Raw genomic sequence first — 23093 nt, forward strand, 5'->3', positions numbered from 1 at the left:
CCTCTCCCCTCTGCGCGCTTGCACGGCCCTTAATAGCCTGCTGCACGGCCACGCAGCTTAGCGGGAACGTAGGCCTCAGTACCCGCATGCCTACCACTCCATACCAGGGGAAAGCAGAGACAACCACAGCTTCACATACATCAACCATGGCTCTCACAGCTACACTGGACATCAGTGTTCCTTCCTCTTATTTACTTATTGAAGTTCTTATATTTTACTTCAAGTTCTTCAGATTTTTTTAGCTGTTCTTGTAAATGAATAGATCGCTTTTGTTTTAAAAAGTTGTTCACCTTTATTAGATGACAACACATGGTGTATAATGCCTGCTGCCTACAAGAAATTAGTGGTCTTGTACACTCACAACCCATAAGATCAATGCCAAACAGTGTAGTCATCATAAAATGTACAGGAAGCACCCCAGCAGTAATAGGAGCACTGCCAGTGATACATGTATAGATATGCAGAAAGCACCACAAGATTCCTAACAGATCCTCAAACTGCAGCACCAGGCTGAGCACCGTGCACATTATTGTGGCTTGCTATTATAGTGCTCTTTCAAAGCTTCCCTAAGCCATATCACTCCTCACTGAGCTAATCTGATAGCCCTTGTGTCTGGCTGTTCAAACTCAGCACACAGCCGTCCCACCTCCAACCCTTCAGCAAGTTTTCTCCTTGGGATATTTTTTGCACTGAGACCCCATCTGGTGAGTAAACAATGCCAGCAACCTTTCAGTCAACCAAAAAGCATATTCAACTGTCATTCTGCATCTGAGCCTGTAGTTGAATCTTTCCTTGCTGCTGCCAAGGTGGCCGGCATATGGCTTCATGAGCCAGGGGAGTAAGGAGTAGGCTGGATCCCCCCCAGGATCATTATTGGTATTTCAATATTGCCAGTGATGATCCGTTGGTTGGGAAAGAAGTTCCTTGCTTGTAGCTTTCTGAAGAGTCCTGTGTTCTTAAAAATGAGGGCATCATGCATCTTCCCTGACCAGCCCACACTGATATCAGTGGTGGTGGTCCACCAGCTCTTGCACAATCATGAAAAAGTACCCTTTTCTGTTGATATGCTCTAGGGCCAAAATAGGGATGTGCATGCTTTCTATTGCCCCACTGCAGTTTGAGAACCCCATAGCTGCAAAGTCATCCACTTTGTCCTGCACATTGCAGAAAGTCATAGTCCTGCATAGCAGGAGACGATTAAGAGCCCTGCACACTTGCATGACAGCGGTCCTCACAGTGGATTGTCCCACTCCAGAATGACTTCCCACTGAGCTGTAGCAATCCGGCATTGCAAGTTTCCAGTGTGATTGCCACTTGCTTGTCCGCTGTCAGTGCGGCTCTCAGTTTGGTATACCTGCGTTGGATGGCTGGGGCAAGCGCGGCAGACAGATCCAGGAATGTGGCCTTGCACATCCAAACCTGCATTACAATACAATTTCACCAGGCAGTGCTTGTATCTCAGCCAGAAGCAGCACTCCATCCTGCTCCATGAACAGCAACAACAACCTTGAATTGGTTCTCACTACATCCCACAGCAAATTGACCAACAGGAAATTGTCATGTTCCCTGCGGCTCTGCCAATACCAGAGGATCATGTGTCCTGTACTTACAATGTTCATGACAATAGTGCAGAGCTGTGCAGGCTCCATGTTTCTATCACAGATTGCAGACACCAACAAGTCCGGTGTGGGTTTATGGGAAATTGAAAAGAGGCACAAAAATTATAGATAGAGATATTATGGGGTGGAGAACATTGCATTACAAGAAGTTGACCCCTTGCTCCCAGTCACCCCTGTGTGAGCTGTTTCTGCCCCACTATGCAATGCCAAAACTACACAACAAAGAGTGCATTGAATGATGGCAAGTTGCACAGTTGGTGTGTCTGGGTAGTTACTAAATCTGTGAAGATGAGCATGGAACTCCATGGGTTTCTTGGTTTTGATGTCAGTAGGATTCCATTGTTGAAGCTGATCATGATGTCCAGGAAGTTGATGCTAGTGTGGGAGAGTGTTCTAGGGAGAGTTTGATGGATGGGTTGTGGTTGTTGAAGTTGTGGTGGAAATCTGAGGGACTTTAGGTCATCTGTCCAGAGAATGAAAATATTATTGATGTAGCACATTTATATCATTGGTTTCATGGTACACTTGTCCAGAAATTCTTCTTCAAGGTGTCCTATGAAGAGGCTGGAATATTGGGGAGCTATCCTATTACACCCAGCTGTTCCCAGGGATTGGACAAAGTGTTTGTTGTTGAACATAAAATTCTTATGGGTGAGGATTAAATGGATGAGTTTGGCGATGTGTTTGGGATGGATATCTGAATATTGTCCATTGTCTTTTAGCTATTTAAGGCAGGCACTTGTTCTGTCATTGTAAGGGATGGTGCATAGGGAGGTGACATCCATGGTGGCAAGGATGGTGTTCTGAGGGAGACTGTTAATGTTGTGGAGTTTCTGGAGGTAGTCAGTTGTGTCCTGGAAGAAACTGGTGCTTTGTATGGTGACTAGTTTGAGGATGGTGTCTACAAGTCCTGGCAGTCTTCAATAAGAGTGCTGTGGCCAAATACATTGGGTCTGCCTGGGTTCCCTTGTTTGTGTACCTTGGGAAGTATGTAGAATGTCCGTGGGGTGGTTTGTGGGGGATGAGGTCGTAGAGTTTCTCTTGAAGTTGTTGGGGGCACGGCAGAGGAGGCAAGTTCTTTTAAAGTGTTTCCTTCTACCTACCTGCACAGCTTTAGTCTTGCTTGGGTTCAGCATTTGCCAGCTATCTTTCATCCTGGTGCAGATCTCCATTTGGCATCAAGAGGACTTTTACACATCCTGTAAAAGAGAAATTGAGCTGAGAGCATCATCTACACGCTGCTTCCCTTTCATTCGGTGTTTACTTTACCTATCAACGCCCCAGCCTAACGGCTTCCTGTGGATGAGGTGCAGCACTGACCCAACCTGGAAGAACGCTTCAGGAAGCAGTTCTGGGAGTGGAAGAACAACATTTGCAGGCCTGTGGGTTTGGCACTTACGTTCCCTCCTGTAGCTTCTTGGAGGCGGGAGGGGCATTTTGTGATCAGAAGTGCTGAGCGCTGCAGACGGAGCCAGCGGGATGAATTCAGACAGGCCCCTGGCAAGTCCCCACCAGCGCAGCAAGGGCTGACCCTACCTCCCACCGCGGCCACGGGCACGCTGGCAGACATGGGACCGCGCTGACACCCCACTTCTGCAAACTGCGGCATCGCAACACTAAGAGACCTGTCCAAGGTCCCAGCCAATCGGGGCAGCACTGGTGATTGAACCCAGGAGTCCTGGACAACATCATCAGCCCTTGGCACTACGAGGGCTGGCACCGGGGCACCGCCTGGGACCCGCCCGAGCTGGCGCTAAGAAGACACAGGCAAGGCGGCACAGCACCACGTGACCTTCTGTGCCAGCTTTCCCCTTGTCGCGCCAGGAGGGAGGAGTGTCACGTGATGTGGGCGGAGGGGGGGCGGAGGAGGAGCAGAGTGAGCTACGTGACCCGTGCGGGGCGGGGCCGGGCCGGGCCGTGAGGGGGGATTAGTCACGTGATTCGGGCGGCCCGGAATGATCCGAGGTGGCGCTGTGCGGCCGCCATTTTCCTGCGGCGCCCAGTGAGCGTGTGTCCCCCGACCCCGGCCGAGCGGAAGGAGCGAAGGGCGGGGGCGGGGGGCAGGAGGAGGGGTCGCTGCCCGGGTGACAGGGCCGTCCCCGGGGGCGGAGCGCAGCGCAGCTGCCCGCGGCGGGGCAGAGCGACGTGTCTGAGCGGGTCCGTCCCCCTGTCCTGTCCCGTCCCGTCCCAGCCCGGCGCCGCAGCACCATGTCCGGCCAGAGCCTCACCGACCGCATCACGGCGGCGCAGCACAGCGTGACCGGCTCGGCTGTCTCCAAGATCGTCTGCAAAGCCACGACCCACGAGGTCATGGGCCCCAAGAAGAAGCACCTGGACTGTGAGTACTGGGGTGTGTGTGGCAGAGGTTTCCCGGGGAGCCCTGGGGTCTGTGCGGGGAGCCGTGGGGTCTGTGAGTACCGGGCTGTGTGTGGCAGAGGTTCCCCCCCGGGAGCCGTGGGGTCTGTGAGTACCGGGCTGTGTGTGGCAGAGGTTCCCCCCCGGGAGCCGTGGGGTCTGTGAGTATCGGGGGGGGGGGAGAGGTTCCCCTCCGGGAGCCGTGGGGTCTGTGAGTATCGGGGGGGAAGAGAGGTTTCCCCCCCGGGAGCCGTGGGGTCTGTGAGTATTGGGGGGGAAGAGAGGTTTCCCCCCCCGGGAGCCGTGGGGTCTGTGAGTATTGGGGGGGGAAGAGAGGTTTCCCCCCCCGGGAGCCGTGGGGTCTGTGAGTATTGGGGGGGGAAGAGAGGTTTCCCCCCCCGGGAGCCGTGGGGTCTGTGAGTATTGGGGGGGGAAGAGAGGTTTCCCCCCCCGGGAGCCGTGGGGTCTGTGAGTATTGGGGGGGGGAAGAGAGGTTTCCCCCCCCGGGAGCCGTGGGGTCTGTGAGTATTGGGGGGGGAAGAGAGGTTTCCCCCCCGGGAGCCGTGGGGTCTGTGAGTATTGGGGGGGGAAGAGAGGTTCCCCCCCCCCGGGAGCCGTGGGGTCTGAGTATTGGGGGGGGGAAGAGAGGTTTCCCCCCCCGGGAGCCGTGGGGTCTGTGAGTATTGGGGGGGGAGAGGTTCCCCTCCGGGAGCCGTGGGGTCTGTGAGTATCGGGGGGAGAGGTTCCCCTCCGGGAGCCGTGGGGTCTGTGAGTACGGGGTATGTGTGGCAGAAGTTCCTCCGGGAGCCGTGGGGTCCGTGAGTATGGGGGGGGGGGTGGAGCTGGGGGGGATAGAGGGCACCGGATAGGTTCCCCCTGGGGACTTGGGGTCTCAGAGTAATGGGGGCAATTGTCAGAGGTTCCCATGGGAGCCGTGGGGTCTGTGAGTACTGGGGAAGTGGGGGACTGGAGCAGTTCCCCCCCTAGGAGCTATGGGGTCTGTGAGTACCGGCGGTGAGGGGGGGAGAGGTTCCCTCCTGGGAGCCGTGGGGTCTGAGAATACTGGTGGTGGTGATGGGAGAGGTTCCCCCCCAGGAGCCGTGGGGTCTGTGAGTACGTGGGGGTTCTTTGAGTACGTGGGGGGCAGGAGATGTTCCCCCTGGAGGCTGTAGGGACTGTGAGTATGGGGGGAGCAGGAGAGGTTCCCCCCGGGAGCTGTGGGGTCTGTGAGTACCCGGGTGGGGTGGGGGGCTGGAGAGGTTCCCCTGGAGGGTAGGAGAGTCGTGTCTCTTTCTCTCTCCCCCCCAACCCCTCCCCCTGTGGGCCAAGGGGACTGAGAGTACTGTGGGGGGGCAGGAGAGGTTCCCTCCAGGGACCGTGGGGACTGAGTACCATGGGGGAGGGCGGGAAAGGTCCCCTCTGGGGGCTGAGGGGACTGAGAGTCTGGGGATGGGGTGAGGCAGGAGAGATTCCTCTGGGAGCCTGATAGGGACATCTTGAACATTTTCCACCCATCCCTGGGGTATGGTAAAACATCTGGATTGCAAGTAACCAAACTGCTCAAATACTTGTCTAGCCCCTTAGCTTCTATACGTAGGGAATCATGGGACCACTGAATTGCAAGTAACTAGGGGATCCCCCTTGGGCTTCTGCTGGGCCCACTGATCAATGCACAACATCAGAGAGAGGGCATGAGAAGCATGTGTACTCTGAGTAACTGAAACTCCCTCATATTCAACAGGTGAATTCAGCTACTTTTCAGAGGCCAATACAAATGAGAGGGTGGTGAGCTTCACCAGAGTCCCCAGGAGCAACTCTCTCACCATAAACAGCTACTGTTAAAGGAGAGGTTATTGGGTTTTATGTGAGAATTGTACTGTGTACAGGGGCATCATCTTTCATACAAATCGTTGGCTAGAAGGTGCTTTATGTTTTGAATTTCCCAACAAAAGCCTACCTCTGGTTGCCAGAAGGATGAAAGTTTTTATTCTTTCTTTCCTGGTCCCTCAACATTGAAGCCTTTTCATGGGTCCAAGTCACTGGGGTTTCTGCTGCTCTACTCCTCCCTTGGCCTATGAATATTTCCAGTTCCTGTCTCTACCTGGCATAGCTGTTCCTTGCAGCAGAGTCAAGTTAACTTGGGGTTTTTTGGTCAATTTCACCTCTGCCCACTTGACTAAGCAATGAAACAGACTATAGTTCTCAGTTTTACTTTGCTGGTGTTTGACAAGGTAGGAGAGGCAGCAGCTGCACTGGAGCTGAATGTTTACTGACATGGGGGAAAATAACATTTGGAATATTTTCTTTGCAACTGTAAAGGGGGGGGGGGAGTCAGAACATGTCTTTTAAAATGAATACTTACATTCTGCAGAAATTGATGGCTTAGCTCCCACCTGAATTTCTTGTACCTCTTATCTTGTCCCTACAATCACTCTTTGAATTACCCCGTACCTACCCTATTCCCTGTAACCATAAGGTTTGAGAGGCTCAAGAATTAATATCTGGCCTGTGAGGAACTCTACTCCACATACCTGACTTGCAGAACTATAATACGTTTACTAATCTAGGCACAAATCTGCTAGCCAAGCTTTACCATGTTGATTATAATGAAAATTGAGATTTTTACTTCAGTCAAAAAAAGACTAGCTCAGGTCAACTAGGGGAGTTGGATTTTGCAAGGTTGTCCTACAGTAATAAGGCTTTCCAGCTCACTTCTAAGACATGAGATTATGAAGTTCAAGAAGAAACTTCTGCACTACGAATATACCTGTATTGACATCAAAACCTATGACCATCAGCATCCATTCCTGAAATCACCTGGTTATGTAGCCAAAGTGCAACATGTAGACTTTGAATAGCTCAGCTCTCTGCCTTCACCTCAATGCATACAATCATAGGCCCCCAAAAGATGCACCTGGACTGATAGGTGTGTCCCTAATAAATCCTCCTATTCCTTCCCACCACGTTCTTACGATACTATTTAGCCATTTGTTAGGGGCATCCTTCTATCAAAGCAGTAATATTATTATATTAACTGAAGTTGATAGACTAAGCAGTTGATTGTAATTTTTTCACACCATGCATGTGTCAGTTCAGTTCCTAGATGGCACAATAATACAATTAATAAAATCTTGCTGGGCACCGCACAAACACACAGACATTCTCAGTGTGGGACAGCTTAAATTTTTAATAGACAATGGGGGAGAAAGGAAGTATTTTTTCCATTTTAAAGATAAAGGTCAGAGGCACAGAGATTAAGTGGCTTACTCAGTGTCATACAGGAAGTCTGTGGAAGAGCTGGGAATAGAACCTATTTCATGAGTCCTAGTCCAGTGCCTTAAACATAAGATCAACCTTCTTGAAATACAGCAGCAAATGAGTTGGTCAGTTTTAATTAGGCAATAACTATTGTTTTTTGTTGTTTTGTTCTCGGGTAGATTCTTTTCCTTTTTTGCTTTGGTGATGTTATGGTACTTTACCAGCTTCATATTTTTAGTCTGCGTCGCAGGATCACCTGAAGTCCTCTTGGCCTTCCCAGTTTATAGTTCATTGAGAGATTTCTGAAGGCGAATTATGATAGCTGATTATTGTGCAAATCTAGATAATTACAGTATTGTGACTTTTTTCAAGCTATTCTTCCATCTTCCTTTCTGGATTCCTATATGATGCTAGCTTTATATCACTCTTCCTAGCTTTCCCTGGACTTCTTCAGGAACATCTAGTCTTGCCATTATCAGGGTACAAGAACTGTGGCTTTCTTGTTCAAATCACCAATGGGTTATTTGGTTGTGCAACTGTTGTCTTTAGCTTGCATCAGTTCTCAGCTTCTTTTGAGTTTCTGCATCTTACTTCATCTGTAGAACACTTGCTATGTTTATGCCAGGTATCTTCAGATTTCTGTTGCCTCACCAACTGACCTTGTTCAATAGTCATGCAATTTTGAGCTACAACATGGTCTGAATTTTAATAGGGCCGTCATTAACCTTAATATCTTGTGCTGCACAGGAAAGGTTCCCCACATTCTTTTGTGGGTTGGACTAAATGACCTAATAGGCCATTTCCATCTCCAGCTTCTGACTCTGAGAACTGTTTCTCATTTGTATGATAATTAAAGGTTTCAATTCAATTTTAATTAGCTTGTTTAGAGATTTTACATTTGGAGCACAAAGTAACAATACTTTAAATGACAAATATTGCAAAAGATATGGTTTATCCAACATTAAATTGCTTTTCTGTTCCTTCCCATCTTAAAGGTTGAATTTTATAAAAACTCCATGGTGGAGATCATCAATAAGATTTATCAAGTGATATGAGTGAAATGCTGGGAGAGTTTTGAGGTGTTAAGCTACTAAAAAACTTGAGAATTCAATCTGCGTGTAAAATGTTATGCATTTTTCTAAAGCACACATTTTGGTAGTATTTGTATGCTTCATATTTCTTTAAAAACTTGATCTTTTATTGGCAGTCTTAAGTCAATTTATGCATGAATCCTAACAAGGTCAGATAAACGTGTCCCAATGTAGTAGTTTTAAATTTGTTTAAATTGTGCAGGAACTCTGTATACATGTACTTGGTCTAGTATAACGTGCATATGTGCTTGTTAGGAATCTTGTAAGTCCCCTTGTAGTTCAGTAACAGATGTTACATTGTTTACCATTTCCAAATAGTTCCAATTTAAGAATAACATCCCCTTTTACCTTGCTACAATAGATTTAAGTGGCCAGGTGTTCAAAAAAGCAAACTATTCTGTCTGTGTTATAGTAGGAACCTCCTCTTCTGTGGTAGCTTGCTAACATTGCTTTGTGTTTTAAGAATGATTTAATATATCCATTCTTATGCACTCACTCCAGTTTCCTGCCAACTCAAGTTTCTTCTTTAAGAAAAGTAATAATTTGGGGCTAATACCTTGCTGGCATAGCACAGGGAGGTCTTTAAAAGTTAAGGGTCACCCTTGCATTGGATTTGAAAGAAATATCTAAGCAATGAATGTTTAGCTAAATGTAGCTGAATGCGTGGCTGCAGTACAGCATAAGAAAAAGATATGATAGCCAAAGCTAACTTGGCATCAAATTGTTGTTTTAGTTGCTTTCTCTTGCTATTTCACAGGTTCTGTGTGTGTTTTAGAACATAATTCAAGCAAGCAACTCTGCTGGAATCTGTAGTGCATTTTTGCGATAGTGATTGACGTATGTAAAGTGGTGTTATGGTATTTGTTGAATATTGATTGGCATACTCTGACATTTATAGAAGTGGATCTTGGAGACAGTGTCTCAGTGCATACTTTTCTGTTTGCTCTATATTATGACTAGTGGTCGGTCAGCAATTAACACCTTTTTAATCTCAGAACAGTTTTAGTATAATTATTATTAGGCCTTGGCTACACTTGGCAATTCACAGCGCTGCTGCGGCAGCGCTGTGAAGCGTGAGTGTAGTCGCGCCGCCAGCGCTGCGAGAGCTGTCTCGCAGCACTGTAAGTACTCCACCTCTCCGAGGGGAGTAGCTTGCAGCGCTGCGAGCGAGCGTGCAGCGCTGCAGGCGCTGATTACACTGGCACTTTACGGCGCTGCGCTCGGGGGGGAGGCGTTTTCACACCCCTGAGCGCAGCAAGTTGCAGCGCTGTACAGCGCCAGTGTAGCCAAGGCCTTAATGTCGTACTCAAGTCTGTGTTAACAGAAAATTCATGTTACAAGATGTTTGCAACAGATTGGGTATTGGAAGTCCAGGTGAGCAATAGGGCAATCAGTTTGAAGTAATTCATGTGTTTCTTTTTGGATTTAATTTTATTTAGGTAAGCTTTTCACAAACTGATATAACAAACATAGTAAAATGTACAATTAAACTACCTTTGACTGACTAACCCTCTCTAAAGTTCATTTGCTGAGTAATGTCTGAATGGACCATTATATGTTTAAACCTGATCAAAATATTTCTTTTTTAAGGAAAATGACGGTTTGTAGGAATCTAAGGCATGAAATAACTGGTCCTTCTACACCAAAAAATAACTCAGCCCCTCAGTTTCTAGGACAAAGCATTAGAATATGTCCTGGAGGGAACAATGCTGCAGTGGCTGGAAGATGGAGTAGAAGACTTAATAGGTGTCCTCAATCTCTGACTCCTGTGGTTTTGATTCTGTGATTCATATCAGAAATGTGTTGAGATGGGTCATTGTCTTGCAAATGACACAGAAAGGTCAAAACATTAAAAAAGAGGATTCCATCTTGAATTTAAATTCAGATGATCCGACTCTTCCATAAATCTTTCACTTTCCGATACTGGATTTAGACTTTCTGGTGGCATTGCTTTTTTGGACCAAACTTTTTGTAGAACTTCTTGTAATTTTCTCCCCTTTCGCTTGCATGTGCTTCCTCCTCACCAAAAGAAAAGTGTTCAGTTATTCTCCCCCAGGAACTCTTGGGCCTGGTCTACAGTACGAGTTTAGGACGAATTTAGCAGCATTAAATCGAATTAACCCTGCACCCATCCACACAACGAAGCCATTTTTATCAATATAAAGGGCTCTTAAAATCGATTTTTGTACTCCTCCCTGACGAGGGGAGTAGCGCTGAAATCGACATTGCCGGTTTCAATAAAGGTTTATGTGGACGCAATTTGGTATTGGCCTCCAGGAGCTATCCCACAGTGCACCATTGTGACCGCTCTGGACAGCAATCTGAACTCGGATGCACTGGCCAGGTAGACAGGAAAAGCCCCGCGAACTTTTGAATTTCATTTCCTGTTTGCCCAGCGTGGAGAGCTGATCAGCACAGGTGACCATGCAGTCCCAGAATCGAAAAAGAGCTCCAGCATGGACCATACGGGAGGTACTAGATCTGATCGCTGTATGGGGAGACGAATCCGTGCTATCAGAACTCCGTTCCAAAAGACGGAATGCCAAAACATTTGAAAAAATCTCCAAGGCCATGATGGACAGAGGCCACAACAGGGACTCAACACAGTGCTGCGTGAAACTTAAGGTGCTGAGATAAGCGTACCAGAAAACCAAAGAATCAAACGGATGCTCCGGGAGAGAGCCACAGACATGCCGCTTCTATGTTGAGCTGTAGGCAATTCTAGAAGGGGACCACCACCACTACCCCACCCCTGTCCGTGGACTCCGATGATTGGGTACTCTCAGTTGCCATGCCTGAGGATTTTGCGGGCGGGGAGGATGAGGAGGAGGACGAGGTTGAGGAGAGCACATCGTTCTCCCCGACAGCTAGGATCTTTTTCTCACCCTGACTGAAATACCCTCCCAAGGCGGTATCCTGGACTATGAAGCCATAGAAGGGACCTCGGGTGAGTGTACCTTTGTAAATATAAAACATGGTTTAAAAGCAAGCGTTTTTTAATTATTAATTTGCCCTGAGGACTTGGGATGCATTCGTGGCCAGTACAGCTACTGGAAAAGTCTGTTAACGGGTCTGGGGCTGGAGCGGAAATCCTCCAGGGACATCTCCATGAAGCTCTCCTGGAGGTACTCCAAAAGCCTTTGCAGAAGGTTTCTGGGGAGAGCAGCCTTATTCCGTCCTCCATGGTAGGACACTTTACCACGCCACCCTAGTAGCAAGTAATCTGGTATCATTGCATGACAAAGCCTGGCAGCGTATGGTCCCGGTGTTTACTGGCATTCAAGCAACATCCATTCTTTATCTCTGTGTTATCCTCAGGAGAGTGATATCGTTCATGGTAACCTTTTTGAAATATGGGAATTTAATTAAGGTGACATTCATAGGTGGCTGTTCTTACTGAGCTGTTTGTCTGTGGCTGAAAAGAAATCCTCCCTGCAGTTAGCCAAGCGGTGGGGTGGCCATTGGCGCTGAGCTGTTCGCGTTTGGCTAGCAGGGATCTTCCCTGATACCAGCCACACGGTTGGGGGAGGGTTAAAGCGATCATCGCAGAGAAAAGGATGGGGGAAGGGGGCTTCACGCTGAACTGTTCGCGTTTGGCTAGCAGGGATCTTCCCTGATACCAGCCATGCGCTGCAGTGGGGGAAGGGTTAAAGCGGTCATCCCAGAGAAAAGGATTGGGGTGGGCTAGTTTGGTTTCTGCTGCTGCATGTTAACACGAAAACCGCAGCCCTAAATGGACAACTCAACGGACTTTGCTTGGTATGGGAAAGGAGGGTGCTGCTGTTATGAAGGTTGCAGAAGCCGAAAGACTATGGCTTACCATGGCCGCCTGCAAGCCAAATTCTGTTGCGTGGCGCGTTTGATCTCGAACACCAAAGCTGCAGGCACTCAATATAAGATGCAAAAAATGACTTTGTACCGAAATCACATGTGCTATGTAATGTGAATAGTGGTGTTCACCGTGAAAGAGTATACCCATTGTTCTGTAAAATGTATCTTTTTAAATACTTCTCTCCCTTTTTTTCCTCCTGCAGCTGCAAATGTTTCAAGCCTCCCTCCTCCATCCCAAAGGCTATCTCAGATAAGGCGGCGAAAAAAATGCACCCGCGATGAAATGTTCTCTGAGCTCATGCAGGCGTCCTGCACTGAAAGAGCTCAGCAGAAAGTGTGGAGAGACACAATAGCACAGGACAGGAAAGCGGCCAGTGAACGTGAGGAGAGGTGGCGGCAGGAAGATCAGGAGGCAGGATGCAACGCTGGGGCTACTGCAGGAACAAACGGACATGATCCGGCGTCTGGTGGAGGTTCAGGAATGTCAGCTGGAGAGACTGCCGCTGCAGCCCCTGTTTAACCGCCCTCCCTCCTCCCCAAGTTCCATAGCTGCCGCCTCATCCAGATGCCTAAGAACGTGAGGGGGAGGGGGGGAGGCGAGGCGAGGCTCCGGGCTCCCAACCACTCCACCCCAGTGGACAGAAGGCTATCATTCAACAAGTTTTGAAGCCTTTTCCTTCCCTCCTCCCACACCCCACCCGGGCTACCTTGTGAGTTATCTCCCTATTTTTATAATCAATTAATAAAGAATACATGGTTTTTAAATAATAGTGACTTTATTTCCAAGCTGTGATCGAAGGGGGGAGGGTGGTTGGTTTACAGGGAATTAGTCAACCAAGGGTGCGGGTTTTCATCAAGGAGAAACAAATAGAACTGTCACACGGTACCCTGGCCAGTCATGAAACTGGTTTTCAAAGCTTCTCTGATGAGCAGCGCTTCCTGATGTGCTCTTCTAATCGCCCTGTTGTCCGGCTGCACGTAATCAGCGGCCAGGCGATTTGCCTCAACCTCCCACCCCACCATAAACGTCTTCCCCCTTACTCTCTCAGAGATTGTGGAGCACACAGCAAGCAGCAATAACAATGGGAATATTGGTTTCGCTGAGGTCTGAGCGAGTCAGTAAACTGCGCCAGCGACCCTTCAAACGTCCAAATGCACACTCTACCACCATTCTGCACTTGCTCAGCCTATAGTTGAACTGCTCCTTACTACTGTCCAGGGTGCCTGTATACGGCTTCATGAGCCATGGCATTAAGGGGTAGTCTGGGTCCCCAAGGATAACTATAGGCATTTCAACATCCCCAACGGTTATTTTCTGGTCTGGGAAGTAAATCCCTTCCTGCAGCCGTTTAAACAGACCAGAGTTCCTGAAGACGCGAGCGCCATGAACCTTTCCCGACCATCCCACGTTGATGTTGGTGAAACATCCCTTGTGATCCACCAGTGCTTGCAGCACCATTGAAAAGTACCCCTTACTGTTTATGTACTGGCTGCCTTGGTTGTCCGGTCCCAAGATAGGGATATGGGTTCCGTCTATCACCCCACCACAGTTAGAGAATCCCATTGCAGCAAAGCCATCTACTATGACCTGCACATTTGCCAGAGTCACTACCCTTGATAGCAGCAGCTCAGTGATTGCGTTGGCTACTTGCATGACAGCAACCCCCACAGTAGATTTGCCCACTCCAAATTGATTCCCGACTGACCGATAGCTGTCTGGCGTTGCAAGCTTCCACAGGGCTATCGCCACTCGCTTGTGAACTGTGAGGGCTGCTCTCATCTTGGTATTCTTGCAGTTGAGGGCCGGGGAAAGCAAGTCACAAAGTTCCATGAAAGTGCCCTTACGCATGCGAAAGTTTCGGAGCCGCTGGGAATCATCCCAGACCCGCAACACTATGCGGTCCCAACAGTCGGTGCTTGTTTCCCGGGCCCAGAATCGGCGTTCCACAGCAAGAACCTGCCCCATTAACACCATGATGTCCACATTGCCGGGCCCCGCGCTTTGAGAGAAGTCTCTGTCCATGTCCTCATCACTCTCGTCACCGCACTGCCGTCGCCTCCTCGCCAGGTTTTGCAGGTTCTGGTTCTGCATAAACTGCACGATAATGCACGAGGTGTTTACAATGCTCATAACTGCTGCGGTGAGCCGAACGGGGCTCCATGCTTGCTGTGCTATGGCGTCTGCTCGGGCAGTCCACGGAAAAGGGCGCGAAATGATTGTCTGCCATTGCTTTCACGGAGGAAGGGTTGGTTGATGACATTTACCATTAACCAGCTGCGACAAATTTTTGGCCCCATCAGGCGTTGGGAGCTCAACCCAGAATTCCAATGGGCAGCGGGAACTGTGGGATAGCTACCCACAGTGCACCACTCGGAATGTTGACGCTTGCCACGGTACTATGGACGCACACCGCCGAATTAATGTGCTTAGTGTGGATGCATGCACTCGACTTTATACAATCTGTTCCCAAAAATCGACTTCTGGAAAATCGGAGTAATTTCGTAGTGTAGACATACCCTTAGTATTAGATAGAAGCAGCTGTTCTGCTGTCTAGCACTAGAATTGCTAAAGGTAGCACCCTTTAAAAATGCTCTCTAGTATTCTCTATATGTACACTTACTATGGTACCTTGTAGTAGTTTCCAATTTAACTACTGCAGGCGCCCACTGTGTCAGCAATGGATATCTATCAACGTTTGTCGGACATGAACCATAGTGAGATGGTGGAATGTGCCCAAGAAGCAATTCTGTAGTCTGAAACAAACTCTACTGTCCGTTTCCTTTTCTAACATATTGTTGTAATGGATTTAGTTTGAACATGATGGAATTTCACAAATTTAATTAATATTTGTTGGCATTCTAATCAGCATTGAAGTAAAACAAATGTTAACTGAGAACAGAATTATTTGTTAGTGAAACCAACATCCAAAAGTGATAATCCTTACTTGCATGCCAAGTGATAATCCTATTTTGTGAATTTATAGAAAAAATTAATTTAGAGAAGGAAACTTTGTGTGACATTCTGAGATGAGGTTGAGGAATTCTTTAGAGTTGAGATGAGAAAACTACTTTTTCAGCATTAAAATCAGCACTGCATACAAACTTAGCAGCATCATTCCTGCTTGGCTAGAAACTAGAGGGATTTTAATGCAAATTGTGAAACATCAGTTTAATACTTTGAAAATTTGCATTTCTTCAGTATATTGGGTGTACTCAACATTAACTGTTAAAATGATGCTTTTGTTCTTTATTATCGAACACTTTTGCTAGTGAAATTTTTAACATGCTTAACATTCACAATTCAAATTTGATAGTTTTTACAAAATTCAGATGAAAAATGTTTTCATGAAACTATTTTTAAAAATGCAATAAAACTATTGATTTGTTTTGAACTAGACACTCTGCTGCGATGTTTGCATCCCAAATATTGCAGCTTTGAGAACCTGACAGTAAAACTGACTTTCACAGTCCACAATGGGAGAAATTCAGAAAGTGTTTTACTAAATTCCAGGTTAGTAAATAATTTTAAACAAATCTCCTTAAATTAAATGCCCCCATAACACGGCCATAAATTCAGCAGCAACATCTCTAATATCTCATTAGCTTACTAATGTTTAAATTCAAAATATCTAGATAAGCAGACAACTTTATATTTTGATACTAAACTAAAGCTGTTGTTTTTAAAATCCCATTTGTGGTATAATTACACCTCTACCTCGATAGAACGCTGTCCTCGGGAGCCAAAAAATCTTACCGTGTTATAGGTGAAACCGCGTTATATTGAACTTGCTTTGATCCACCGGAGTGCACAGCCCCGCCCCCCCAGAGCACTGCTTTACCGCGTTATATCCGAATTCGTGTTATATCAGGTCACTTTATATCGGGGTAGAGGTGTATTTGCAAAATTATGCCTCTACAAACTCCGCTTTGCAGTTTTCAGTGGAGTACAGCTTCTTTTACTTTGCTTCGCTATGTTACAGATTTCTTCTTTGGTATAACTGTAACATGTATTGTAAGAATTTAGTGCATGTTTTTGTATTTCATGCTTTCCTTTTTTGCAGTGGGACCAGTTCTTACGTTAAGTGAAAGATTGAGGTAATTTTTTTTTTTGCATTTATTTTGATTACATTATAAATTGATTGAAGTCAGCATTCTCACTGACGAGTGGATCTTTGTTCAGTTTGAAAATTAGATTCATTTTTATTTCCTTAACGTGAAAATGTTAACTGCAAGTGAAATATTCATAAGTTACAATTATGGCTGTAAATCTCAACCAACTATTACATAAGATATGTTTCCAATTTTTCTGAGTCTTGGCTTTACTTTCTTCAGTTCTATTTATTTACTTCAAATTGATGTAGTGTCTGCATAATTAAACCAAGAGTAAAGGCAGTGTAGCTATGAGTTTAAAAAAAACAACAACTATTTGTTTGCAGCTCATTCTTATTTTGTATTAGAATCACTTCAGTACATGTTATTGGATACAGATACGGATAAATATATGCACACCAACAAAGTATTCCAAATTCTTTCTTGCACTAATATTTGTACAAGCTAACTTTACATTGGTAGAAAAGCTGATGTAATTAATGAACTAGCCTGTATTTTTTTCCTGAGACCCATTTAGTAGGTTTATGATTCATATGATAATTTGCCTCCTTCCGTATTTTATGGCTGAAACCATAATATTGTTTTATTCTTAGTTACGCTGTCTTCTTAAAACTGCAACCAGCTGTTTGTAAAATAGAGGAGTTACTGTATTGTTGAATAACATGAAAATATATTTCCTTAGCTCTTAAAAATGTAATTATTATTTCCCCCTCTACATTCAGTGTTGCTTCCCTGTTAGCTAATCTCAGACAGTGACACCCGTTTAATGGACAGCTTTTGGTGTTTAAATTTCTGTGCCATGATTCTTAAAATATTTCATCTTTCACTTTGATTAAAAATTTGTTAGTCTTTCGAATGACAATCCGTGCCACTTAGTGTCTTTCACTAATATAGACTAATTTTAATTTGGGTAATGATTTATTTCTAAATTCTTACTCCAGTTGCAAATGTATACATTATTCCTCCTTCCCTAAACTGTTGTGTATTGTATTGCTGTATAGCTACTTCTGAATTTCACCCAGTAATGGCTGTATTTCAGCTGTGGAGAAAAGTACTGGAAATCTAGTATCTAATGTCACGGACTAACTTGTGGGTGTCAAAAGCAAAGACTTTTTTCTAGCTATAAAGATGATTTTGAAAGGTTTGTTTATACTTGTGTGCTGACCCCTCCCACCAACCTCTTCATTAATAGGGGATAGTGTCCACATTTCAGTGTGTGTTCACCTTTAGTTTAAATTTCTGTTCTGGTGGATTTTTCTTTTTCTTAACAAGCATTTGAAATGCACAGTAGCCCTTTCTCTTCTTCGTTCATACTATCTGATGGAAAGAGTTTTGACCAGTGACAGGTAGATCCCATAAACATTGGAAGAACACGGACTAAAGTAGTACATGGGGTGTGTTTTGGGGGAGAGGGAGGGAGGGTTGAGAGTATTAAAAGCTGTGGCATAATCTAGCAGTTCTCTGATTTCGGCAATTCAGAGAATTTGTTCTGCATGTACTAAACTGTTTGGCATGATCACTGCAGCACTGTTGATTTTGGACATGTTTGAATTTTTTGGTCAAAATATAGCTCAGAAAACCCTTTCTCAATAAAAAAAAATACACTTCAGCTGTATTTTTTTAAGTGTTTTAAGGCTTAAGATAGAGTAAATGTAACCTTTATTTATTCATTCCTCATAGGTACAAAGCACTTAGAGCAAAGAATAAAAACAATAGCAGGCCTACATAAAAGAGTAATGTTTACACCTTGGTAAATCATTCTCTGCCCAGCTAACTCCATCAGTTGGGAGAAGTAGACAGCCCTGGCTGAAAAAGTCTGAATCTCTGAATGGGGTTGCTAGCCTCCCCAGTTCTTCCTTTTCTAGGACTTTTAGGTTTTAGATCTTGTTTTATCCCAGACTTACAGCCTTGGAAAGAGTAAACATTCTAGACTGGATGGAGATATACAGGTAGTTCCTTCCCCCACTGATGGCCCAGCTGCTTTGAAGGTGTGTTTCTTAGGCTATCTTATCTCTGTTGTTTCATGTCCCCTGGGTTTTCCCCATTTACAGCCTCCTTTGATTTAACTCCACTAGCTATACTGGCAAACATTAATATAGACGAGGCCTCTAGTGGATGGCCTCAGCTACAGTGCATGCATTAGTTATATTTTCTCACTGGCAGATGTTTTTAGTCATTTCAATAAAATTAAAGGTTAACATGTGGTCTTGGAATAAGCTAACTTTGCATGAAATTGGAAGTTACATGGCAGACTTCAAAGCTGCATACCATGTACGTTGGAATGCCTTACACAGGTCTAAGGCACTTCATAGTAGGAAGGGCTTTTCAGCATCAATGCTTTTCAGAAACTGGAATACTGAATCTATAGGCGTGCTTTAACGGTGCCAATGCAAGAGCTAAATCTAGGATCTTGGTTTATCTTACTAAAACTAAATGTAAATAGTTCTTTGGAAAAGTGCGTCAACCTGCCTCAATTACAAGACAAAAGTAGTGTTTAAATATATTTTTTAAAAATTAGCATTGCAATGTCAGTGATAGGGTAATTGAAGGACTGCTGAGACGTTTCTACACTCTACATTTATGAAGTTCCCGTTTGCCAAGACGCTTCGGGTTCTGTAAAACAAAATGAAAATAAATTAAAAGGCATGACTATAAAAATTGCCCTCCTAAGTCAAATAAAAATGAACAAATAGCTCTACTGAAAGAGAGAGGGACAGAAATGGAAAGGAAGCCCTCCTGGTATAGTGAATGGCATAGCTTGACCAATGGGATACTTTCATGCTATTGCCAAGATGTTTTTTTCATAGGAGAGGTAGGGCCAGAGATGAATTAAGCTTTTGTGGGGCCCTAGACCAGAGCAAGTGGTGGCCTCTCCCCACCCCTTCTGCCTGCAGTCCCTCCCCTGCACTTCTACGGGGGAAAAGGGGCTAGGGCGCGGGGGCCTGCTGCCCCTCTGCCTGGCGCTCCTGCCGGGGTACAGGGTTGGGGCACAGGGGCTTGCCCCGCCCGCCTGGTGCTCCTGCCGGAGAGCAGGGGAAGCCTGACCCTGCTCCCTGCCAGGAGTGCTGGGTGGAGTGGGTCTGGGCGCGGGGGCGCCCATTTGCCCCGGGCACCTGGGCGTGGGTCGTGTTCGCCCAGTGACTAATCTGCCACTGGGCAGGGCATATACTTAAGGGTTCTGCCATTTTTGTCTCAGAGCAACTTCTGTCAAATCGGGAGACCAGAGCAAGCCTCTTGCATTTGCTTGCTACCAAGGCTTATTTTTTCCCCAAGTAACTTTGAAAGGAAACTAAGGAATGAGGTGTAAAGTTCTGTTCTGGAATAGATATTAGTTGATAGAGGAAGATGTGGTAAGTGGTCAGTTTTTAATATGGAAGGTTAAAATAGGATATCCCAAACAGGGCTAGTGTTTGTTTATTACTGAGCTAGGGAAAGGGGGTGAACAGGCAGTACAGAGGCAGGTGAAAATAAAGGTGGGAGGAACTCAAGGTCATGCTGAATGGAAAGAATAATTTGAACTGCACATATGTAATGATTAGTTCTGAACTAACTACATTGTCAGAAAAAAAGATCTAGACAACGTTGTAGCTAGCTCAGTGAAAATCTCTGTTCAGTGAGAAGTGATAAAAATAAAAGAATCAATGTTAAGATGTATATGCAATAATAATACAGAAAGTTATGCCATGACATAGATCGTTGGTACACACTCACCTTGAACATTATTCACTTCTGATCACCCCACCTCAAAAGCTACATAGTAGAAACAAAGCATCCAGAGAAGGATGACTAAAACTAGAAGCATGGGAAGACCTGTATGTGCTTAGACCAGGATTGGGCAAACTTTTTGGCCCAAGGCTATGTTGGGGTATGGAAACTATGCGGGTGTTTGGAGTGGAACCTCCTGGCTTCCCCTGTGCGTAGGAGCTGGAGGAGGGACATGCTGCTGCTTCTGGGAGCCATGCGGAGCGGCCCCCGACCCTGCTCCCCAGCTGGAGCAGGGCAAGCCCCAGACCCCGCTCCCCAGCGGGAGCTCGAGGGCTGGATGTGGCCCACAGCATGTAGTTTGCCCACCCCTGGCTTAGACACTTGGGGTATGTCTACCCTGCACACCCTGTAGCATAGTTATAAATGGCAGTGTAGACAGTGAGGCACAGCTTAAGCAACTAAAGATGCACCTGTACCCTACACGGCTCTCTACGTGACCAAGCGGTGCCTCTCTTGTCTGCACTGCTATATTTAACAGTGTAGTGTCCTGCTGCTTTCCCACTGCTGGAGTCTTTCCCTGCCAGCAGGAGGGCTCCTGCCACTGGGGCCTTTCATTGACACGTAGCTACATATTGCAGTGTGTGCTCAGCCTGCTTTTTGCTGCAGTGTGTAGCTACGCATACCTTGCATGCAGCCGCCAGTGGTGTGCAGCCTTAAATGATTAAGACTGCTTAATTTGGAGACGTACTGGAGATATAGACTGGTAATCAAGTTGTCAAGTTATTTGGGTGCTCCTTTTTACTCAAAAAGAACAGGAGTACTTGTGGCACCTTAGAGACTAACAAATTTATTTGAGCATAAGCTTTTGTGGGCTACAGCCTGCTTCTTCAGATGTAGCCCACGAAAGCTTATGCTCAAATAAATTTGTTAGTCTCTAAGGTGCCACAAGTACTCCTGTTCTTTTTGCGGATACAGGCTAGCACGGCTGCTACTCTGAAACCTTTTTACACAGAGCAACTTCTCTTAAATAGTGAAACTGGAGCAAGCCTCTTTCATTTACCTACCACCAAAACTTATTTTTCCCCAAGTAATTCTGTTGGGAAACTAAGGCGTGAGATGTAATGCTAGATTAAGGAGTCACCAATGAAACTGAAAGGCAACACGTATGAGAGCTTTTGAAAATTTTACCCTGTGAAAAACAGTTTCCTTTCATCAGTGTCAAAAGTGATTTAGGAGTTTGTCCCCTTGAAATACATTGACACTTAGGCACGTGTGTGACTTTGGAGCCTTTGAAAAATGTATTCATGTTGAATAATTAAACTGGGGAACTCACTGCCTCAAGTTTAGGCCAAGAGTTTTGCAGGGTTCAAAAGTATTAGACATTTATGAAGAATACCCAGTTGCAGTAAACACTCACCTCTAAGGTATATAAATGTTTGTTTCAAAACAACTGCATAATTGTCCATCATGGGGTTTTACACCATTCTTTGAAGAATGTGCTACTGACCACTGTCAGATTAGGTGGACTCTGGATCTCGTCTCCTATGACAATTCCTCCTTTCCTGTAAGTGATCCTACAGTAATATAAACAAAATGTTATTCCACCATGTTATTCCAAAATTGTAGAATCCATTGCAAAGGAAAAATAACAGCATTGTGTCTAGGAAGCATCCCAAAACTCTTTATAGTGTATTCTGTCTGTGCTATTGCGATACAGCAGCTTTGTCAGCATGCTTCAAGTATTACTGTGCTCACTTTCCCTCTATTTCTGTAGTTGAAAATGCATGGAAAATGTTTAGATAGGTAGAATGTAATTACCTAGGTTGGTATTTGGCTAAGACACTGGGGCTGACTTCCTTACTTGTGCAAAATGGCTCTGTAATTAAAAAGTTGTCATGTCTGCTGTTTTTGTTATAAAAATTATGGCATGTCAAGCAGCCTGACCCCCGAACACTGAAAAGCTTCCAGCGACAGGTGGTACATAGTTGCAGGTCACAAACATTTAGCTGAAAATGCCGGCCCAGTACCTAATGCTGCATCTTGCTAGCTAATTCTGTTCCTTAGTTGTCTATCAGGTTGACACAATTTGTCCATTGCCTCCATCTTGGCCTGCATTAGATTGTGGGGGAATTCTTTTGCCTTGTTGACTACCAACACCATTTGTCCATTTTGTAAACAGTTCAGTCACCTAAAGGATTTATATAATTTAGCAAATAGTGGTCAGCAGGACTTGAAAAATGTACTAATCTGTTAGTTAGAAGCCTAATTCTAATAACCAGAGGTAGTTACGCTGGGGATTTCGGCAGAAGATTTTTTTTTTACCTTCCTCATTCAAGACTTTGAGGCTTCACTTGTGAAGATTTTATAAACTCTAAAAATCTGAAGTGGTACTCGCCACACTGCTCTACTTCCTAATGCATTTGTTTGAAAGTAATCTCTCTCTCTCTCTCTATTTGGCTTGCAGGTAGACCACATTTGCATTATTGTCATAGAGTTCAGATTGCAATCTGGGAGTATTAAACTAATACAAGTCATTATTTACCCGATAACCAGGGTTTGGAAACTGCTTGCATATACCCATTTGCTCTGCTGACCCATTTCTGAAGTTATCATATTTGTTCTCAGGAACCTCAGCTTCTAGCTTTTGGTGGTGAGAACCTCAAATGTAAGCTACCCAATGCTGAGATGTCTTTGAGTCTACAGAGAACCTGAAATAATAGCCTTAAGAGGCATGAACTGCCCATTAACAGCTCAAATGAGATGATCCCCGATCCCCACTGATCATTTCAATTACAGCTTGTATTACCATGGTAAGTAGGAGCCCTAATTATGGATCAGGACCATTGTGCTAGGGTCCAAAAAAAGTCTCTGACCCCGAATGTTTACAATCTAACAGTGAGTGGATACAGATAGACAAATGGAGGAATACAAGGAAATGTGAGAGGATAACGTTCAGCAGGATAGGCAGTGGTTTCAACTCATCAGTGGCTTAACTCGGTTATTTTTGTAGGCATCATAGCAAAAGGGGGATAAAAAGGTACCTATGGAGATGTTTACAGGGAGCTCCTTCCAGGTGTGATGATGGTGGCATGGGACAAAGCCCAGAGGTGTTAGAAAAATTAAC

General features: G+C 45.4%; 1 protein-coding gene across 1 annotated transcript in view; it reads left to right on the forward strand.

Moving 5' to 3' along the window:
* The first annotated feature begins 3739 nt into the window (after positions 1-3739).
* PICALM (phosphatidylinositol binding clathrin assembly protein) overlaps positions 3740-23093 on the forward strand; it is a 124368-nt gene continuing 105014 nt past the window's right edge. The window contains exon 1 of the mRNA XM_065422919.1: positions 3740-3957. Within this exon, the coding sequence (XP_065278991.1) occupies positions 3828-3957 (130 nt within the window). The 5' untranslated portion in view covers positions 3740-3827. The remainder of the gene's footprint in view (positions 3958-23093) is intronic.

This window comes from Emys orbicularis, chromosome 1, assembly GCF_028017835.1.
Source record: "Emys orbicularis isolate rEmyOrb1 chromosome 1, rEmyOrb1.hap1, whole genome shotgun sequence".
Taxonomy (NCBI): Eukaryota; Metazoa; Chordata; order Testudines; family Emydidae; genus Emys; species Emys orbicularis.